Genomic DNA, 21,230 nt, shown 5'->3' on the forward strand with positions numbered 1-21,230 from the left:
TGTTTCTGTAAAAAATAATTGGGAGATTAAAGTTGGTTGGACCTAGTATGAACATAAGCGTTCACAATGTTTTTGCTTTTTGTTTATTCAAATACATTTTGGTTTGACAGCACGAAACAAAAGAAAATGTGAATAGTTTTGAAATCTACTGGTGCCTTGATATGACATTCCTGAGTTTATTGATCGTTCATTGTAAAATATTAACATCCTATGGAATGGAAGGAAATGGAAAAATGATGAGGGTAAATCTCAATCAACAAACCTACCATGGATAGTCAAGGCACAACTGAATTAACCTCTGAAACTGTCGGAAGTTTCCTTATCTAAAGGTTGATGTCAAATCTATTTAGTAAAGTGGTTTTTCTCACATAGAACATCAATCTTCAAAACTCCTTTTCATATGTAATTGAGTAAAGCAGGAGACAGAGATCAAGCAGATGAATAGATGAAAAGTACAAAATGATGAAGAGTCTGAGAATGTTTACATGCAGACTAAAACTTCGGCTGAGTCAAAATGGAGCAACAGAGTGTCAGCATTACTGTTTCAGACAGAAGAGAGTAACCTTCTTTTACCTGCTTACTGTGTGTGGTACAGTGCTTTTACTGGAATCAGACAGTTGTGGTTCACAAGAATGTTAATAAATGATTTTTTAGTTTATTCTTAGCTCATTTTGACATTGAGCTGCAGCCCAAGAAAAGTTATGACAAATAAATAACTGAATATAACACCCAGAAACCAAAAGGGTGTTTATTCAATATTTAAGAGTAAATCATCGTGGTCTATTGTAAGGTAAATGTTTCTATACATACGGCCATTTAAAATGTCTTGGTTAATGGTTGGTTTTTCTTTATTTTGGTACTATGACAAACTTTGGAGTTTGATGGGTGTGTAAGCACCTGCTTGTATTTGGCTGTGTGAGTTGATATGGGTCAGTATAAGTGTTTTATTTGGGTTTGTGTAGTGATGGTTACTGTGAGTACAGTGTGTTGTTGACCCAGTGAGCCTATGACCAACAGAAAACAAATGAGTCGCATTTTATCAATGCGGCTGACATAAGTCTGAGACGCTAACTTTTCCGGCAACACACATCTCACATATTTGTTCCCCTCGTTTTGTGAACTAGGATCAATAGCCTCTCAGTGTGATTGCACAACATCTCTCTGGTTTTTGGGGGGATTTTTGCAAAACATATCATTACCAAGCCCCTCCCTATAAAAAAACTACATAAATAAATACAAGAATGTAAAATGTTCAGGTGCACCTCAATCATCTCTCGCTTTCGCAGCTTGACCTGCGTTAAACTTGTGTGTGAAGCTCTGCTCTGTCCGGCTGCAGCATCATGCCCTTAACAGGAGGCTCATACTTTTTCTGGCTGCCCCACGACCTCCGTACCCACAAGTCTAACCTATATCAATATTTGGAAGGTTTACCTTTAGTGTGCCTAATTCCAGGTTGAGACAGATCTCATTTTAATTTGGAGACTATCTTTCAGCCCAACGACCTTAAGTCACTGAACATTTATAGATTTTAAATTGGAAAGGATATTGTAACAAACATTGCAGTTAATTTGAAATACAGAAGATCAAAATGTTTGGGCCTCTTCAATCATGACATGCTACACAATTTCAGCCCCAAAATAGCCCAATCTATGTATTTGGTAAAAAAAATAACTGATAGTGTTTGTATCACACTTGAAGCCTTGACTTAGTTTGACAATATGTACGCTGTGCTTCATGACAGCATCTTCATTGATATTTCTAAACACCTTCCCCCATCATACTATTAAAAATCAAATTTGGCAAGTCAATAAGTGTATGCGCAAAATGCTAAAATGTACCACCAACGCATGGGAAGTTCTTCCGATACCCACATCAGATCAGTGCAGTAAAGTGCAGTGAGGAACAGTGTCTGTGATTGTGTCTGTAGGGCCCCTTTGAGTGCAGGGACCTCAATCTCCCCCTTACACCGTGTTTTTCTGAGCAAGGGTCTTTCTGTGGACTCTCTTTCATCCACTGCTAAACCAGGTTAGATGGGAATGTTTTTTTTTTCTTGCTTTCTAGTAATGCGTAGAGTTGGCAGTGTGGTTCATTTAAGTCAAATACCATAAATGGTTTGAATGAAGAGAGGGAGTAATGGGTCCTGCTTTCATGTTTGAAACTGCCGTAACAAATGTGAATATTTGTACTACAGTGATCAAATTAATATATTTTTCAGAAGAATATAAGCTAGGCCAAATGTCGACCACCTTGATACTACAAGAGATACAGTATAAGATGTAAAGTCAGTATTAACACCAGGACGTGGTAGAAATATTTCTGTGTTTTGGGTGGTGAAGTGGCTGATGTTATTTCAGTGAGGCAGCGAGGCAAAGGGCGGGGTTAATGGGACCACTAAGGAGAGAGAAATGTTTCAAAGGACTCTAAAACAGTATTTGGAGAGTCAGTAGAGATGGAGGATTAGCTTTTCATTCAGTGGCACATACTTTTCGAATTGCTGGACTACAGGATCAATTGATAGCTGTCCCATTACCTCACGATGCCTTGCTGACGACATACTTTACGTTACTACTTTGACTGGAAAAAAGTGTCACAGGAACCATGGCAACGACAGCTCTGACCGGGTTCTCCATGATGAGCCTGCTCAGCCTCGGGTACCTGACATGGGACATGATTGGTCCTAACCAGGTGGAAAATGAGGCAAACCACACTTTTGTCGACAGCTCTCCTGTCCCGCAGCCTCCTCACATCATTTTCATCATGACGGACGATCAGGGGTTCAACGACATCGGCTACCACAGCTCTGACATCAGGACACCGGCGTTGGATAAACTGGCTGCGGACGGAGTGAAGCTGGAGAACTATTACATCCAGCCCATCTGCACCCCGTCCCGCAGCCAGCTCATTACCGGCAGGTAAAGATTTGTCCCCAAGAGACTGGTTGCTTGTGGTTTGTCAGTTTCTTTAACACATTTCTTTCTTCAGGTTTTGAATACAGTTAAATCATCTGCAGGGGGAAAAAAACGTTTTCGCACAGATTTTTTTCAAAGCCATAAAATAGCATCATATTTACTTATTATTTTTACATAGTAAAAGTGAAATTAAATGATTTTGTCTGATAATGCAGACATACTTAAACACCTTTATAGCACCAATCCAATATTAGATCTGAGAATCATGATTCATTCATTTGTTTATTTGAAGTCATTTGTCCTTACCTTTTACTCTTACTCACCATCCTTCTGTGTTAACTCATTAATCCCCTGAGTTTTCTTAATATTAAAACCCTACAGGTACCAAATCCACACTGGCCTGCAGCACTCCATCATCCGGCCCCGCCAGCCCAACTGCTTGCCGTTTGACCAGGTTACCCTCCCGCAGAGACTGCAGGAGCTCGGCTACTCCACCCACATGGTCGGCAAGTGGCACCTGGGTTTCTACAAGAAGGAGTGCCTGCCTACTCGCCGTGGCTTTGACACATACTTTGGTTCCTTAACAGGAAGTGTAAATTACTACACCTACGACTCCTGTGACGGCCCCGGGCGGTGTGGTTTCGACCTGCACGAGGGGGAGTCGGTGGCCTGGGATCAGAGGGGCAAATACTCCACACATCTGTACACACAGAGAGTCCGGAAGATCCTCGCAACCCACGATCCTCATACCCAGCCGCTGTTCATCTACCTCTCCTTCCAAGCTGTTCACACACCCCTGCAGTCTCCACGCGAGTACATCTACCCATACCGTGGAATGGAAAATGTGGCACGAAGGAAATATGCTGCTATGGTCTCAGCTGTAGATGAGGCAGTACGTAATATAACATATGCTCTCCGCAAGTATGGTTACTATCAAAACAGTGTGATCATCTTCTCCACTGACAACGGGGGCCAGCCTTTGTCTGGCGGCAATAACTGGCCCCTCAGAGGACGTAAAGGCACCTACTGGGAAGGTGGTGTCAGGGGTCTGGGGTTCGTTCACAGCCCTCTTTTGAGGAAGAAGAGGAGGGTGAGTAAAGCCCTGGTGCACATCACTGACTGGTACCCAACACTGGTGGGATTAGCAGGTGGAAATGAGTCCCTGACGGCGGGGCTGGATGGCTATGATGTTTGGGAAGCCATCAGTGGAGGGAAGGAGTCCCCCCGGTTGGAGATCCTCCACAATATTGACCCTTTATATAACCATGCCCGTAGCGGCTCCCTGCAAAAAGGTTATGGGATTTGGAATACAGCTGTGCAGGCCTCCATACGAGCTGGAGACTGGAAACTTCTAACAGGAGACCCTGGTTACGGAGACTGGACGCCACCACAGGTGCTTCCAGGTTTCCCCGTCGGCTGGTGGAACCTGGAGCGCCACACTGAACCCAATAAATCTGTGTGGCTTTTCAACATCTCCGGAGACCCCTACGAACGTCGTGACCTTTCTGAGCAGAGACCAGATGTTGTGAAAGAGCTGCTGGCTCGATTGGTGTTCTACAATCGCACTGCGGTGCCAGTTAGGTACCCATCAGAGGACCTTCGGGCTGACCCCCACCTCAATGGAGGCGCTTGGGTGCCATGGGTAGGAGATGAAGAGGAAGAACGATGGGATACTGTCTATCAGAAAAAGAACAAGGATTGGAAGAAAAAGCTGAAACTGTCCAAAGGCAGGTCGTTTTTCAGGAGACTCAACACTAGGATGATGTCTAACAGGATATAGAAAGGACATGACAGAAAAAGGTGCAGAGGACGCACCCCTGAAGGATATAGTCACAGTATATAAGGGATTGTTTTGCTTGTTGATGGAACTTTTTGAGAAGTGTTTTTGTTTTTGTTGACAAAGGAACCAAGTTTGTGTAAATCTAACTGCAGTTTAGCCCAAATCAGACCTACATCAAGATGTTTGGTCTGGGTATACACAATTGGCAGGGCTCAATCCGAAGGGCGGGATAAACGGTTGTCTTTCAAATTCCCTCTGCACGAAATAGGATAGCGCTACAACCAATCAGAGCAACGAAGAAGGTGACGAAGTTAGAGCGACGGAAAAGGTAGCACAATACATTCAACAACAAAAAAAAATGTTTAGGTCTGAATCAAACTATCCATTAGTTAATTGTTCTGTGGTGTCACTGCTGTAACATCTGAGCCTAATAGAACTGTGAGTCAGAGTAGTTTGTTGTAGCGTACCCCCAACATCATTCAGTTCAGATTACTTGTTGAATATCGACTTCATCGCTAAAACATAGGCTACTTACAATTTGAGTGAGTTAAGTGAGGTGAACCTAAGTACATTTACTAAAGTACTGTAACTAACCCAATTTGTGTTTTTTGATATCTAAGCATGTAGCTCTGGGGGACAAAGTTTGAGTTGTCTTTACTGCATATTTTTTTATAACTCTCTTAAGCTTAATTTGTGTTATTTCCTGTTTTAATTATAGATGCTTTTAATTTGAAGGCGATGCTAAGGTATTGGCTGCTGTCAATACCTTAGCATCGCCTTCGTCGCCTTCGAAGTTGCTACTGAAGGAAAAAGTACGGAGATACGGTTCATGTAGGACTGTAATGCAGAGATTGCTTAGAATTCGTTTTTATACTGTATAAACTTACTTAATTGTTTGTTTAAATAAGTTAGCGTTAGCTTTAGCTCCATGTGTGTAAGGTGAAGGCTATGGTAATGTTAGGAGTAAGCTAACATATATTGTTGTTTTGTGTCTCTGTACACAGGCTTTTACGTTAGTTTGTGGATTTGCAATAAATCTCAAATCACCAGTCAAGTGTCAGACCATCATTCGGAGGGATATGCTACTGTAATTGTATACTTGTACTTGAGTATTTCAGGTGTTGCTACTTTGTACTTACTCCACTATAATTCAGATGAGTAAGATTGGATTAATGATGTGAAATATAACCAACCCTTACATCAGACTTTAGTACTTCCAGGGTGCGATTTGTAGGGGGGGATGGTGAGGATTTCCCCCCCTCTGGTTTTCCTATCCCTACCTCTGCTAAATTATTTTTATCTCCGGTGGGGACAAGGATTTCCCCCCCTTGATAGCGATGAATGCAACTTAACTGCTAGCCTACTTAAACTCTTGAAATCTAACGATCTTCAGTGTCTTTACATCAGAGTAGGCTATTCAGCAGCCTTCTGGCAGACGGTGCATATTTCTGAACGTCATCGAAAACAAAAACATTGTAACATTTTTGTGCGGGAACTTCGCAGGAAAAACAGCGCTGAACCAAACATGAAACGCGTTCAGAGCAGCATATCATCTTACTTTACAGGACCCATTTGCAGAATTGTGGATAGAAGAGGGCCGAAATGCTGCAGACAATGCCCCGATAGGAAAAACGAAAAAGCCACCACAAATTTGTCACCAGAGCCGACTGTTTACTTTGTCTAGTTTTCCAGACCTGTCCCTGAGTGTTGACAGCACGTTGTGCTATTTAGTGAATTATTTTGAGTGTTTGATTTAAGTTAATTGGAGGGTCTTTTCATGGAGAGCATTGATGCTGTTCTATGGTGCTTTCTGCCTGTTAGTGCGTACGCATGTTTTTGTGACGTTGAATAGAAATCCATGTATGGGTTATTAAAAGTTTTGCCATGTTGTGATGGGGACTAATCCACGGACCCAAAAAAAGGGCCTGTCTACTTTTTGCGTTTTTTTCTCCCTAGTTATGCAAGTTAAAAGTCCAATGTTCTTGTCTATGAATAAAAAAAACCAAACATCCCCCCCTCTGTTTTTTTGTCAAATCGCACCCTGAGTACTTCTCCCACCTTACACGTAATTGGGGCAACAGAGCTTCGATTTATGGCAGAAAGCTGTGCATTTCTCAGGCTGAATGTGATGCCTTTTGGCCAGCTGCTTGGACGGATATCTCCTGTTTATGCGAAAAATACTTACGTCAAACGAGCATTGTCCACATCGAGCCTTGTAGAGTGTGGTTTTGAACACCCCGTCCTCCCTGTCCCCGGCAGATCTGAATGCACGGGGCTGCAGGGTGTCTGTGAGCAGCCCTGCCCCCCGCACACACGAGAGAGAGTCTCTTGTGAAGAGAGTGGATATAATGATTTTGCAAGTCAGAAACATATTTGGTCCGATAAAATGTGCAAGATAACTTTGATGTAGCAATAATAAAAACAAATCTATTATTATTATTATTATTATTATTATTATTATTATTATTATTATTATTATTATTATTATTATTATATATTGTTATTATAACAAAGCGCTACCAATGTTTGTTTACACTTCTTCCCAAGCTTCACGCGCACCCCCTGCAGTACGGCGCGCGCCCCCCAGTTTGAGAACCACTGGTGTAGAGTCAGGTTTAAAAAAAAAAAAGTTTTAGCAGTTAAAGTCTGTCTTTTGCAAGGACCCATATGTCCGTTTAGGTCTAATTTTCACTTCTGTTTCCCCCAGGCCATATCAAGAAGTACACGTTTTTAAAGCATGTTGAAACTATCATCCAAGTCAAAAGGTGTTAGCTAAGGCAAACCTGAGGTTCAGTTTCACATATGGTATTTCAACAGAGGGACAAAAACAGAACATGCTGCAAGTTTGTCCTATGATTGGCACACTAAATCCCAACAGAAATGGCAAAAAGCAGCATATTGGCCAACATGTTGTTATACCTTTAACCCACTCTATGACATCTGTTGAGGTTGTATTACATATATAGACTACCTTCTACTAAAACTATAAACATAGGATACTATTTACAGGAAGTTAAAGTTTTAGCAGTTATATTTTTGGGAAAATACAAAGTCCTTTATTACATATTTTCTGCGAAAACACAGTTTTTTGCGTTTTGATGGTTTAACCGCACTGCCTTTATAGTTGTTGCAATCTGCCTTGGTGGTGCAGCATAAAAGACCTGTGTTTGTAAGGAGAAGTGAAACCATTAACCTCATTTCCTGTCGTTTTAACCGTCATGAAACTGCCACTCCTCTAGACCTGTACTGTTTCCTTCCAGTGTCTGTAAACAACCTGATGTTTTGATTCAGCTTTAACAGTGATTGGTGCATCACTCTCTGTTCAGTAATCTTCCAAAGAAGTATGGAGCCAGTTATTCTTCTTCTTGTGATGTTAGCCGGAGTATCGCAGGGTAAAACACTTTTGTTTTTAGAGAAACATTATAATATTGTGTAAAAGGTGAATTATTTATCGGATTTCATTTGAATATGCATTTTTCTAGCTTTCTTTCCAGGTGCTGAAACTAAATGTAAGGCCTCGCAGTCCACGTCTCTGTGCTCTGTTAACACCGGAGGATCTGTGTCCATCCAAGTTTTGACCAATGCAAGTGGCCATCGCCTGCAGTGCAAGAAACAGCTTCAAACTGGGCCCATAAATGTGTTCAGTCTGAAGAAGGAAAGAGTGACAATATTTGACTCTTTTAAAAACAGGACAGAGTTTTTCATCACCAATGGGACACTGAAGATCACACACGTGGAGAAGAATGATTCAGGGCTATACAATGTGGATATCTTTCAACACGACGGCGTCCTCCTGAGAAACGTCAGTTTTAAACTGAATGTGCAAGGCAAGTGTTTATCTTCCAGCTTATTTATGCTTCAATGTTTCTGTGTAATGTCATTAAAGTTACTACAATAGGTTATCATAATAGGGAAGTGGGAATGCAAAACCCAGTGGACCCACATGTGTAAGAATAGAAGACTAAAGGAGAACATTTAAGAATCTTCTGTACAGTAAAATTTACTGTACGCCAGATATCTGATAAGATAGTGTATTTCTTCTTAAATTGACTTTCAAGGACTACTTAACTTCCTAATTTCTGCAAAATTCGATGATGACAAATGACCCAAAATCTACTTAAAAATGATACAAATATAATTGAGTCCTGCATTGCACATTAGCAAATCATTCATGAGAAATTCTTTGCTTTCCATTTAGTTAGAACTGTTGTATTCATTTCAATAATATATTTTGGGGGCTGATGAAAGGTGCCATGACAACAACAGGAACTGGCTTTGGTTCAAAGTTTCGGTATTTGTCAATTTTGGTCTTATTCTCATTTTGAGTCTTTCATGGATTTTGGTCAAAATAGATTTTTACTAACCACCAACCGAAAATGCAAGTATGTGAATGCTTTAAAGTTTGTGAGTATGGATAATTACCGATGTGGTTTCTTCTCCCTAGAAAACATTTTGATCATCTTGATCCCAGTCTGCTCTACAATCGGGGCTCTACTGATAGTGGGGTTGTGTTGCTGGGTCTGCTGGAAAATTAGGCGCGGTAAAAAGTCAGGTAAGACTTAACTCGCCTGTTTGCAGAGGTGGGAAGTTACTAAGTACATTTACTCAAGTAGAGTACTTAAGTACAATCTGGAAATAGTTGTGCTTTACCTGAGTATTTCCATGTTATTTTACTTTGTACTTCTATTCCACTACAATTCAGAGGTTAATCCTGTACTTTTACTCCACTGCATTTATTTATCCATACTTTAAAGACTTGGATTAATAATGTGAAAACTAATCAACTCTTAAATAAGACTTAAGTTACACCTGGAGTAAATTCAGAAGCTACACCTGCACCTTTACCAGCTTTGATAAACACTTTAATGCATCAATAATTATAATAAATCTGCATAATTAATACTTTTACTTTGTACTGGAGTGTATAAGTATGTTTTGATTGCAATACTGTTTTACTTTTACTTGAGTAACATTTTGAATGCAAGACTTTTTACAGAGTTTTCCTAAACTCTGGTACGTCTACTCATACTCAAGTACAAGATCTGAGTACTTCTCCCACCTCTTCTAGTTTTTTACCAAAAAGGTCAACAGATTTAGTTTCAGCCGATTAACTACAATCATTTCGTTCATTATTATCATTATCATTTATTCTATCCTCTTTCCTTCCTCAGGTGAAAAACGGGGAAAAAAAGCTGTTAGTTTAAAATCTATTGAGGATGATCACTGGACACATAAGGATGCTAACAGTGAACCCTACTTCGCATGACTTGGATGCTGGAAAAATCTCTTTGTACATGTTGTCAGAATTATGTAAAATCATAGATCTAGTTAAAATACCAGGTTATTTTTCATCCTTTTAACTTCTTTTTCATTATCATTGTCTGTTTATTTTGCTAGGGCCAACTCTTGGTACATAATATGAAAGTTCACTGTTTGCACTGTAGCTCTGATAAATAAAATAAAACTTTGATTTACAATTACAAAAAAGTATGAATTTATCACTCTTTCTTAGTTAGTTATTGATACTGGACCTATTATATAATGGGATGATGCTGCTGTTAATTAAGTGATGTATATTTGAATTATAAACAGTAATTAAATACAATATTTAAAGACCACAAGAAAGTAAATAGCTAAAGTAGTTAGTTAAAAGGTCTGGTTGTTATTAGTTAAATCATGTCGTGACGACATCTAGAGGCCGAGTTTGGTTTCAATCACTTTATGTCTTGTCTAAGGCCAGTTGCTTCATCTTATAGTTAAAGGGACTTTATTGTTGTTTTCTGATTCAAAAGTACACCATTTTTTTCTTTGTATATACAAATAGTGTGAGAAAGTTAAAACTTATGGTTAAAGTAAAACTGTATGCCAAGGATTGTAGTGTTCTCTAAGTTTTCATGCATTATTGAAAGTAGAAAGATGTAACGCCCTGCATATACACACTGTGCAACTGTTTTAATCATAACTTAGTTATATTCTCTCTCGAATGTGGAGGATGATCGTAAGGGCAGAACATAACGGATAGAAATAATAGAATAAAAGAGCAGATCTTTGTGGTCAGTGTTTCTTGAGACAGTTTGTTTCACTTCCTTTAGAGCAATGACAGTATTTCCTGCTTTGCAATAGTACAAGCGTACAATCTAATATTATCTCCCAGAATGGAAGAAACCATTACCACTTCTGTAATTTGTTTTAGTTTCCAGCACCTTTTAAGATTATAACGTTATCTAGTAGTCCACTAAGTTCTCAACGTAGATGGGGAAGTTAGAGGACCAGTTAACTGCAATATCCTGCCTCACCTCTTATCTGAATCTGATCACTAACAGAAGACAAGCCAGGCTGCTCAGTGTAGTATGTGCATGTTTGCTGTAGTATGTTGTGGTCACAGCAGTCTGCTGTGTTTTTCCTCCTCCTGGGTTTGCCACTCCCCCTGTCGGTCTCACTTCACACCTGGCCGTCATCTGCAATCATGCTCACCTGGTCGTCATCTCCAATCAACTCCCCTTCATAAACCCTTGGATTCCCTGCTGTCGGTGCCAGATCGTACTTCGCTCTACAGTGGTAATGATACGTACCCGGCTCCAGTTTACCTTGTTACCTTGTTACCTTGTTACCTCGCTACCGAACTCTCGTCTCTTGTTGCCTTTGACCACAACCTAACTCTGTTTCCCTCTGCCTGCAGTTATCCGGATCACGCACTCCAGCTCGCCTGCCTCACCCTCCCCCCGGTTTCCGCGTCCTCTACCTGCTCCTCCACCTCACTCAATAAACCCCCTTGCATCAATTCAACACCGTCTCTTGTCTGCTCTTGGGTTCAGAATCGTTATCATAACAGAACGATCTGGCCAAGATGGACCCAGCAGACATGGACAGCATCCGCGGAGCTCTCGCCGCCCAAGGCACTCAGGTTGCTGAGCACAGCCAAGCCCTCCGGGAAGCTATGGAAGCCGTTAAGAATCTCGCTACCCGAGTCACTCAGATGGGTGCGCAATTGGACTTACTAGCCCCCCTTACCACAGCGCCTCCACCGTCAGCTTCACCTCCGCCGGCCCCCACTCTCCCGACACACCTGCCACGAGCTCGTGAGCCTCTCATTCCTGCGCCTGAGCGCTACGCTGGGGACATGGGTATGTGCAGAGCCTTTTTGATCCAGTGTTCACTAGTTTTCAGTCAGCAGCCCCTCACCTATCCCACTGAAAAGGCTAAGATCGCCTACATTATGGGGTCACTTAAGGGTAACGCATTAGAGTGGGCTTCAGCATTATGGGACAGTGATTCCCCAGTCAACGATAATTTTGAGCTTTTTGTAGCCGAAATGAGGAAGGTTTTTGATCATCCAGTAGAGGGAGGGGACGCCGCCAAGCGGCTTATTTCCCTTCGTCAGAGCTCCCGCAGTGTAGCTGAGTTCTCCGTCGAGTTCCGGACCCATGCAGCCAGGTCGGGCTGGAACGACAGGTCACTATGTGGGCTTTTTCTTTCCGCTCTCAGCGAGTCAATTAAGGATGAGCTGGCTACTAGGGAGGAGTCTAACACTCTCGATGAACTGATCTCCCTTTCCATCCGGCTGGATAATCGTCTACGCGAGCGGCGTAGGGAGAGGACAGGCAGTTCCGTACCCCCGGCACTCGCTGCTTCCTATTCTCCTCACTTCCCGAGAGCTGCTCTCTCTGCCCCCGTGACACATGCAGTCACTGAAGAGGAGCCCATGCAGCTGGGGCGCACTCGTCTTACCCAAGCGGAGCGGCTTCATCGGATCAAGACCGGAGTGTGTCTGTACTGTGCGCTGCCCGGGCATCTCATCTCCACCTGTCCGTCACGACCAAAAGACAGGGCTCGGCAGTGAGACTCGGGGCCCTGCTGAGCCACGCCCCCTCCGTCCCCGTTCCTCACTATGCACGCTCACCGCTGGATGCCACTCTGCTGTCCCTCGGTCATCCCTTTCCGGTATCGGCCCTTGTGGATTCGGGAGCGGATGAGAACTTCATCGACGCCGGCTTCGCGTCTCAGGTTGGCATTCAGTTGGAACAATTACCCTCTCCATTAAACGCTAATGCCTTAGATGGCCGCCACCTGGCCCTTGTTACTCACTGTACTAAGCCCCTGGAGTTAATTGTTTCTGGTAATCACCACGAGATGCTTCAGTTTCACGTCATCCGGTCTCCCCTTATTCCCCTGGTTCTGGGCCACCCCTGGCTCAAGCGGCACAATCCCCAATTTGACTGGTCTTCTGGCAAGGTGGTGAGTTGGAGCACTTTTTGTCACTCCACCTGCTTACAGTCTGCCCTGTTTCCAACAGAGGGAGGTGTCCCCTTGCCCCAGGAAACCCCCGACCTCTCCTTGGTCCCCCCCATCTATCATGACCTGGGAGAGGTGTTTAGTAAGTGTCGTGCACTCACCCTGCCTCCCCATCGCCCCTATGACTGTGCCATTGATCTCCTCCCCGGCGCCCCTTTGCCCAGTAGTCGCCTGTATAACTTGTCCCGTCCTGAGAGGGAGGCCATGGAGAAGTATATTAAGGATTCTCTTTCGGCTGGCCTCATGAGACCCTCCTCTTCTCCTGTTGGTGCAGGATTTTTTTTTGTTGCCAAGAAGGACAAGTCTCTTCGTCCATGTATTGATTTCAGGGGACTCAATAACATTACAGTCAAAAACAAGTATGCCTTGCCCCTCATCAGTTCCGCATTTGAGCCGCTGCAGGGTGCTACAGTCTTCTCCAAGTTGGATCTACGCAATGCCTACCACCTGGTGCGTATCCGGGAGGGCGATGAGTGGAAGACTGCTTTTAACACCCCCCTCGGCCACTTTGAGTACCTGGTCATGCCCTTCGGCCTCACTAACGCCCCTGCCGTGTTCCAGAACCTGGTAAACGATGTCCTCCGGGATTTTCTCAACCGCTCAGTTTTTGTCTATTTAGACGACATCCTTATTTTCTCTCGCAACCAGGAGGAACACTTCCAGCATGTCAGGCAAGTTCTTCAGCGGCTGTTGGAGAACAAATTATATGTGAAGGCCGAGAAGTGTGAGTTCAGTGTCACCTCTGTATCCTTCCTTGGGTTCATCATTGAGAGCGGGCAAGTGAGGACCTGTCCCGAGAAGGTCAGTGCAGTGACAGACTGGCCCATTCCCGATTCCCGCAAGAAACTGCAGCAGTTCCTGGGATTTGCCAATTTCTACCGGAGGTTCATCCGTGATTACAGTAGGGTTGCAGCACCTCTCACCCGTCTCACCTCTCCTGCCCGCCCATTTGCCTGGACGCCTGAGGCGGAGACTGCCTTCTCTGGTCTTAAAAGACTTTTCTCGTCTGCCCCCATTCTTATCCAACCTGACCCCTCCAGGCAGTTCATCGTGGAGGTCGATGCGTCTGACACGGGGGTGGGGGCGGTCCTGTCCCAGCGCTCAGCTTCTGATGAGAAGATTCACCCCTGCGCCTTTTTCTCTCGCCGGCTGGTACCTGCTGAACGTAACTATGATGTTGGTAACCGCGAGCTGCTGGCTGTGAAACTGGCATTGGAGGAATGGCGGCACTGGCTTGAGGGGGCAGAACAGCCGTTCGTGGTTTGGACCGACCACAAGAATTTGTCATACATCCAGACAGCTAAGCGCTTGAATTCCCGCCAAGCCTGGTGGTCCCTGTTTTTTGGGCGGTTTAATTTCTCCCTCACCTACCGTCCCGGATCCCGTAACGTCAAACCTGACGCCCTCTCCCGTCAGTTCAACACTATGAACACACCGGCCTCCCCTGACACTATCCTCTCTCCTTCCTGCCTCAAGGTTGCTGCTGTCACCTGGGAGATAGAGTCCCTCATCCGGAAGGCCCAAGTCACCGAACCAGATCCGGGCAACGGCCCTCCTAACCGTTTCTTTGTCCCCAGTTCGGTTCGCTCTCAAGTTCTGGTGTGGGGCCACACATCGCGCTTTGCCTGTCACCCTGGCGTGGGTCGCACCCTGTCCCTCCTGAAGAGGCACTTTTGGTGGCCAGCGATGGACGCTGACACCCGGGCATTCGTGCTTGCCTGCACGGTGTGTGCTCGGGCCAAGTCCTCCCATCAACCTCCTGCTGGTCTGTTACGCCCTCTCCCTGTTCCTGGTCGGCCCTGGTCCCACATTGGCCTGGATTTTGTGACTGGTCTTCCCCCCTCTAAGGGCCACACTGTAATACTCACCGTTGTGGACAGATTTTCGAAGGCGGTTCACTTCATTGCGCTTCCTAAGCTCCCCACTGCCACAGAGACTGCCCAGCTGCTTGTGCAGCATGTCGTTCGCCTCCACGGGATTCCCGCTGACCTCGTCTCCGACCGTGGTCCCCAGTTCGTTTCCCAAGTGTGGAAGGCCTTCTGCCGAGCGCTGGGGGCCTCTGTCAGCCTGTCATCAGGGTACCAGCCGCAGACTAATGGGCAGGCTGAGAGAGCCAATCAGGACCTCGGAACCGCGCTGCGTTGTGTGGCTGCGCGCAACCCCTCGGCTTGGAGTGACCATCTCTCTTGGATCGAGTATGCCCACAATTCCATGTCCTGTGCTGCCACCGGCATGTCCCCGTTCGAATGCTCCCTGGGATACCAGCCACCCTTGTTTCCTGCTCAGGAGGATTACATCTCCGTCCCCTCGGTCCAGCACCATCTCCGCCGTTGTCGCAGGACGTGGAGGGACGCACGCACCGCTCTGCTGCGCTCCGCAGAGCAGAACCGGCGCATTGCTGATCGCCACCGGGCTCCCGCTCCTGCCTATCGGGTGGGTCAACAGGTGTGGTTGTCCTCTAGGGATCTCCCCTTACGAACTGGCTCCAAGAAGTTAACCCCTCGTTTTGTTGGCCCTTTCCCTATTATTTCCGTCATCAATCCCTCAGCGGTCACACTCAAGCTGCCTCCAGCCATGCACGTCCACCCCACCTTCCATGTCTCTCGTTTAAAGCCAGTCTCCACCAGTCCCCTCTCCCCCCCGGACGTTTCCCCCCCACCTCCCCGTTTGACTGACAACCACCCAGATTACACCGTCCGGCAGTTGCTGGACATTCGTCGTCGGGGCAGGGGGTATCAGTACCTCGTGGATTGGGAGGGTTATGGGCCAGAGGAAAGGAGCTGGGTTTCGCGGGGCCTCATCCTCGACCCCTCTCTCATCCGGGATTTTCATCGGGCTCACCCAGAGAGGCCTAGGCCGCCTGGAGGCGTCCATTGAGGGGAGGGTACTGTTGTGGTCACAGCAGTCTGCTGTGTTTTTCCTCCTCCTGGGTTTGCCACTCCCCCTGTCGGTCTCACTTCACACCTGGCCGTCATCTGCAATCATGCTCACCTGGTCGTCATCTCCAATCAACTCCCCTTCATAAACCCTTGGATTCCCTGCTGTCGGTGCCAGATCGTACTTCGCTCTACAGTGGTAATGATACGTACCCGGCTCCAGTTTACCTTGTTACCTTGTTACCGTGTTACCTCGCTACCGAACTCTCGTCTCTTGTTGCCTTTGACCACAACCTAACTCTGTTTCCCTCTGCCTGCAGTTATCCGGATCACGCACTCCAGCTCGCCTGCCTCACCCTCCCCCCGGTTTCCGCGTCCTCTACCTGCTCCTCCACCTCACTCAATAAACCCCCTTGCATCAATTCAACACCGTCTCTTGTCTGCTCTTGGGTTCAGAATCGTTATCATAACATAGTATAAAGTTTAGAGATTAGTGTGTTAGCTGCAGACTGTGTCACCAGAGGCTGAACACTGAAGAGGCATGCAGGCTGTGATCGGACTGTTGGTGATGATGCTCGGAGCATCTTACGGTCAGATATAACTTAACTTATAACTGGAATAATTAACATATGCAATATATAATTATTCTTTCAATATTGTGATAGGACAATGTGTTTTCTAAATTCACACACATTATACACACATTTCTGATGATTACCACAAATGAAGATTCGTGTGGGTACCAATATTAAATCCTGTAATGAACTCTTCAACCACGCTGGATCCAAATTCATTCAGGTCATGAAACATGATAAATAAATGAATAAATAAAGGACAGTTTTAGGCATTTTTCAAAATCTGCTCAGATCTTCAATTCACTGGCATAGATCTTTGATGTTGAATCTAACTTTAAGCTTTCTTTCATCTCATTTACATACAATAATCATTTCTAACACCAGAAATACAATTCAGCTCCTTTATCATTTATATATGTTAAATATCTTTTCCACGTATTCCAAACATACAGGAAAAAGGAATGTGTTAGTTTTGAAAACTTTGGTATTTTTCCAATAATGTAAAACGGAAGATCTTTTCATTTAAAAAAAGTTTGCACAATTACTGGGCGAGGTTAACTTGACTCAAACACAAATATTAAACAGAAGCATTTTTACTTTAACAGTTCTCACAAACCTTTGTCTGTGAGAACCAGTGAAATACTTATTTTTGCTGCATATACTTAAAGAATTAGAAAAAGTCAATATTTGTTGTAGAAATACAAAGCTTACACTTTTTATGTTTTAGATTTTTTTTACCTTTTAACAAACATTTTTATTTCCAGGTCTGGAAACCTACTGTGACTGCAGAGAGGATGGAGCTCAGTGTTACGGTCCTTTGGGAGGAACTGTGGTCCTCCATCTGATGGACAGAGCCTTACTAACACAAAGATACAGATTGTACAAATCGTCAATCATCATACTTAATGTGAGAAACAATAAGAATTTCGTTCATGAAACCAGATCCTCGTTTAATGTCAGTGATGGAAAATTTAGGCTGAACAACCTCATCAGGAATGACAGTGATAAATATAAACTTGAAATCCAGGATGACAGCAGTATAACGTCTCGTGTTCTACAATTGACCATTCAAGGTAAATATGTTCTTTTTAATCTATGGGGATTTAGTAAAATGGAAAGACACATATAAAACGTTTGAATATCTAAACTTTACATTCTGTTCTGTACTAAAAACTGCATCAAATGACTTGGATTGTGTGAATATGAAAAGTCACCACAGTATGTTTCCTTCAGCTCCTGTGTCCTCTGTCCGGCTGGTCTCTGAGTGTCTGTCCCAGGGAGAGAAGAGGGTCTCCTGCTCCGCTGGGGGAGGGGACAGTCCTCAGTACAGCTGGACTCTGGCTGGACACCCACTGAAAGACACTGAGCTCCTCTCTGTAAATACTGAGAATGACCGCATCACTCTGAAACAACACGTCTCAGGAGTAGTGGCATGCACAGTCAGGAATAACGTCAGTCAGGTCTCTAAAGAAGAACATTTCTCTAACTGTGGTGAGAAGATGAGTGGAAAACAGTTAGATGAATACATGGATGATTAACTGCATATCAGTCATTCATCTGATTCTTTCCCACAGGCTTCATATTCATTAACTGCACCTCAAATGGGACACAGATATCACAGTGGGTGTTTCCAGCTAACAATACGCTGTGCATTGAATCCACAACATCTCCTACCACGACCTACGAAGCCTCCACTGTCGGTAAGGAGACTGACAACAAAGTGTCTATTAATATTAAATCCTGCAATAATAAAAGAACCCCACTCCATGGAGAGGACCTACAGATCATAAGTAAATGGCATCTAAAGCTGCTGCAGCTGAACAAATAAACGTATTTCTCCGTTTTACTCAGTTTATCTCCATAAGACCATGGAGTTATTGCTGTACTGTATCTATGAGTCTTATTACAGCTCCAACACAGAAGCTAAGGCTTGTGGGTAGGAAAGTCATATCAATGTGTTCATAAAACCCTCTACTCACATAAAACAGTTTCTTCCTCCAGCAGAGACAGTTCTTAAATAGTGAACATGAACTCTCCTGTCACCAATCCAACTTGACATATGCTTTTTGTGTCCCTGTATTCGAGCAGATCACTCCCTGCTCATATGTGGTGTGCGGGCAGCTGTGGTGGTTTTTGCATTAATCGGGATTGCCGTGTATTTTGCTTGGAAGAAAAATAAATTCATGAAGGCTGAAGGTTCTACTTACCGTCCAGAGACAGAATATCAAGATGACTCTGTTGTGATGGTTGAGATGTAAGGCATCTGAAGTTTAACTCCCTCAGGTTGTCTCTCAATGTCTTCATGCATGTGAAGATAGGGAGTGGAAATAATCTGCTCTTTTATTCTAACATTACTTCTGGCAAAAGTGTTCACAGTTTAGCAGCTCAATATGAGTTGTTTGTAAGTGTTGTTTCGCATTTGTATCACTGTTGTCACAGAACAAAGGTAGTGAATTGTTCCTACAGTACAGTTAATGTGATCACAATTCGAGATGCCTGAATTGTTTCACTCTTTGTTCATTCATGTAATCATAGTGTTGAACTCATATTGAATCATGTGCATAATAGTTTGTGTCATGATCCTTGTTTCGTGTCTGTCATGTCCTTGTGTTGTGTCTTATTTTGAAATGTTTTCCCCTCTTGTGTCATGTTTAGCTTCACTTCCTGTCTGCTTTTCCCTCCTGTGTCTGATTGTGTTCACCTGTTACCCCTGTGTCCCCCCCCCCCCCCCCCCCCCCCCCCTTCCAGCTGTCTCTCTCTTGTGATTACCCATATGTATTTAGTCCCTGTTTCCAGTGGTTAATTTGAGCCGGATCCTGCCGGAACAGGATCCGGCACCTCTTCATTTTGGCCACCCTGTGTTCCGGCACCTATTTGGGCAGATCCGGTACCTCTCACAAAAAATAAAAATAAAAAAATGGTTAAAATGAAATAAAATATACAGATATTAATTTACAGAAAAAAATCCCAAGAATTTCATGTCGTTTATTAAGATTAAGATTTGAAAGAGTCGGAGATCTGTGTTGACGCACTGAAAAGCTGGACCAACGGACAAACGCGTTCACTTTTGAAATTCGCCACATGAGGAGCACTTCGCAGAGAGGAAGAAACTAATTAAATGCAAGCATGTCAAAAAGACAGTTAAATTTACTGTCTTTCTTCAAAAAGAAGGAAGAGGTAATAGACACTTCAAAACGAGTCAGAAAAGCCTCCACAAGCAGCGACGAGGGCAGCTGCAGCGGTCATGTTGATGGTCAAAACCAGGAGGAGGTTAGCGCCGCAACAGCTAGCCAGCTAGCTAACCGACAGCTAGCCAAGCCCGGGCAGGAGGCTGGCACCGTGTCAGCAGCGGGTCAGGTTCACCGCCAGCCGGAGCAGGAGCCAGCTACCGTCGGCCAGGTGGACCACCAACAGCAACCGGTGGGTACCCTGGCATCAACTAGCCCGGTACAACAGCTGGAGTAGGCAAGTGGAACCGCGACATCAGGCTTACAGCAGGAAGAGTCAGTAGGAGAGGAGAGCGTAGAGGAGTGTGGGACGTCCAGCGACAGGTCAGGGATGGGATGCACAACTGCTTGGACAGAAGCTCAGCTAAAAGTGAAGCAGACTTACTATCCCTGGCTTTTTAGGGGAAAATCAGGTTTGGGTTGCACAACGTGTAAGGCGGTGGGGACTTTGGGGGCAGAGAAGACGTCGGGGATGAAACTGGCAAAAGAGTGGGTTTTATGCACAGTAACCTCATCTGCTTCAGATATTATAAAACAGCAACGCGCACTTAGAAAAAAGGTATTTGAACATGCCCGTACCAAGGCTCACCTAGCAGCAGCAAACATTCTCGAAAAGGCAAAAGTGGACACTTTAGGACAATCTATAATTAATAGTCAGTCTGAACAGATGGCCACTACTGCTCGCGTATTTCGCACGGCGTACAAGGAGGCTAAACGCCACCGTCCCGCATATGGCTTCGAACAGGAGATTGATTGCCAAGAATTAAATGGACTCGATATGGGGAGAATTTTACATTCCAATGTTGCATGTGGAAACATACAGAAACATATTTCTGAAGAAATGAAAAGAAAACTGTTTGAAAAAATAGTACAGTGCACTCCCAAAATCAGTGTAATGCTGGATGAGTCAACCAGTTTAAGCAAAAAGAGCTGCTTGATAATATACATTAGGGCTCAGTTGCCCGATATGGACAAGCCTACAAACATTTTTACTGAACTCGTAGAGCTAGATGATCTAACTGCTCAAGGTATTGTCCACAAACTGTTGTCTGCTCTGGAGCGCCTGCATTTGACACAGGATTTTCTCTCTAAGACCCTCATTGGAGTAACTTGTGATGGTGCTTCGGTTATGTTAGGGCGTAAAAGCGGAGTGGCGAGTCGGCTCCAGGCCATGTTTCCCAACATTACTGTGTGGCACTGCTCAGCCCACAGGCTTGAGCTTGCAGTCGCAGACGTAGTGAAAGAGATGGGTGCTATAAATCACTTTAAAATATTGATGGACAAGATATGCACTGTATAGCACATCTAACAAAAATCGAATGGAGCTGAGAGAGTCAGCTGAGAGCTTGGATGTCCAGCTATGCAAAATAGGTCGTATTTTAGACACTAGATGGGTGGCATCAAGTTTTAGAACCGTTGAAGCAGTGTGGAAGAACTACCCAGCACTTTACAAGCATTTCAAAACTGCATCAGAAGATCCCTCCCGTAACAGTGTCACAAAGCAAACATACAGTGGGCTTGCTATGCGCTTATCTTCGCATGCGTTTGTGAACAATTTAGGCATAATGTGC

The 21,230-nt window shown here is 44.4% G+C and overlaps 2 protein-coding genes and 1 long non-coding RNA gene across 3 annotated transcripts; all 3 read left to right on the forward strand.

The window, feature by feature from the left end:
* Positions 1-2,598: 2,598 nt before the first annotated feature.
* On the forward strand, positions 2,599-4,689 carry arsia (arylsulfatase family, member Ia). The gene is made up of 2 exons (XM_063876777.1): positions 2,599-2,912; positions 3,291-4,689. The coding sequence occupies exons 1-2, from the start codon at positions 2,599-2,601 to the stop codon at positions 4,687-4,689; spliced, it is 1,713 nt and encodes a 570-aa protein (XP_063732847.1).
* Positions 4,690-7,635: 2,946 nt separating this feature from the next.
* Positions 7,636-9,188, forward strand: LOC134859838 (uncharacterized). Its single transcript, XR_010165164.1, has 4 exons — positions 7,636-8,081; positions 8,172-8,272; positions 8,380-8,516; positions 9,134-9,188. It is a non-coding gene; the product is annotated as an uncharacterized LOC134859838 (long non-coding RNA).
* A 763-nt stretch (positions 9,189-9,951) lies between these two features.
* Positions 9,952-19,217, forward strand: LOC134859836 (uncharacterized). The gene is made up of 6 exons (XM_063876566.1): positions 9,952-11,055; positions 16,330-16,447; positions 17,197-17,505; positions 17,666-17,923; positions 18,007-18,132; positions 18,521-19,217. The coding sequence occupies exons 2-6, from the start codon at positions 16,399-16,401 to the stop codon at positions 18,688-18,690; spliced, it is 912 nt and encodes a 303-aa protein (XP_063732636.1). The 5' UTR covers positions 9,952-11,055; positions 16,330-16,398; the 3' UTR covers positions 18,691-19,217.
* Positions 19,218-21,230: the final 2,013 nt, after the last annotated feature.

The sequence above is a fragment of the Eleginops maclovinus genome, chromosome 23, assembly GCF_036324505.1.
Source record: "Eleginops maclovinus isolate JMC-PN-2008 ecotype Puerto Natales chromosome 23, JC_Emac_rtc_rv5, whole genome shotgun sequence".
Lineage (NCBI taxonomy): Eukaryota > Metazoa > Chordata > Actinopteri > Perciformes > Eleginopidae > Eleginops > Eleginops maclovinus.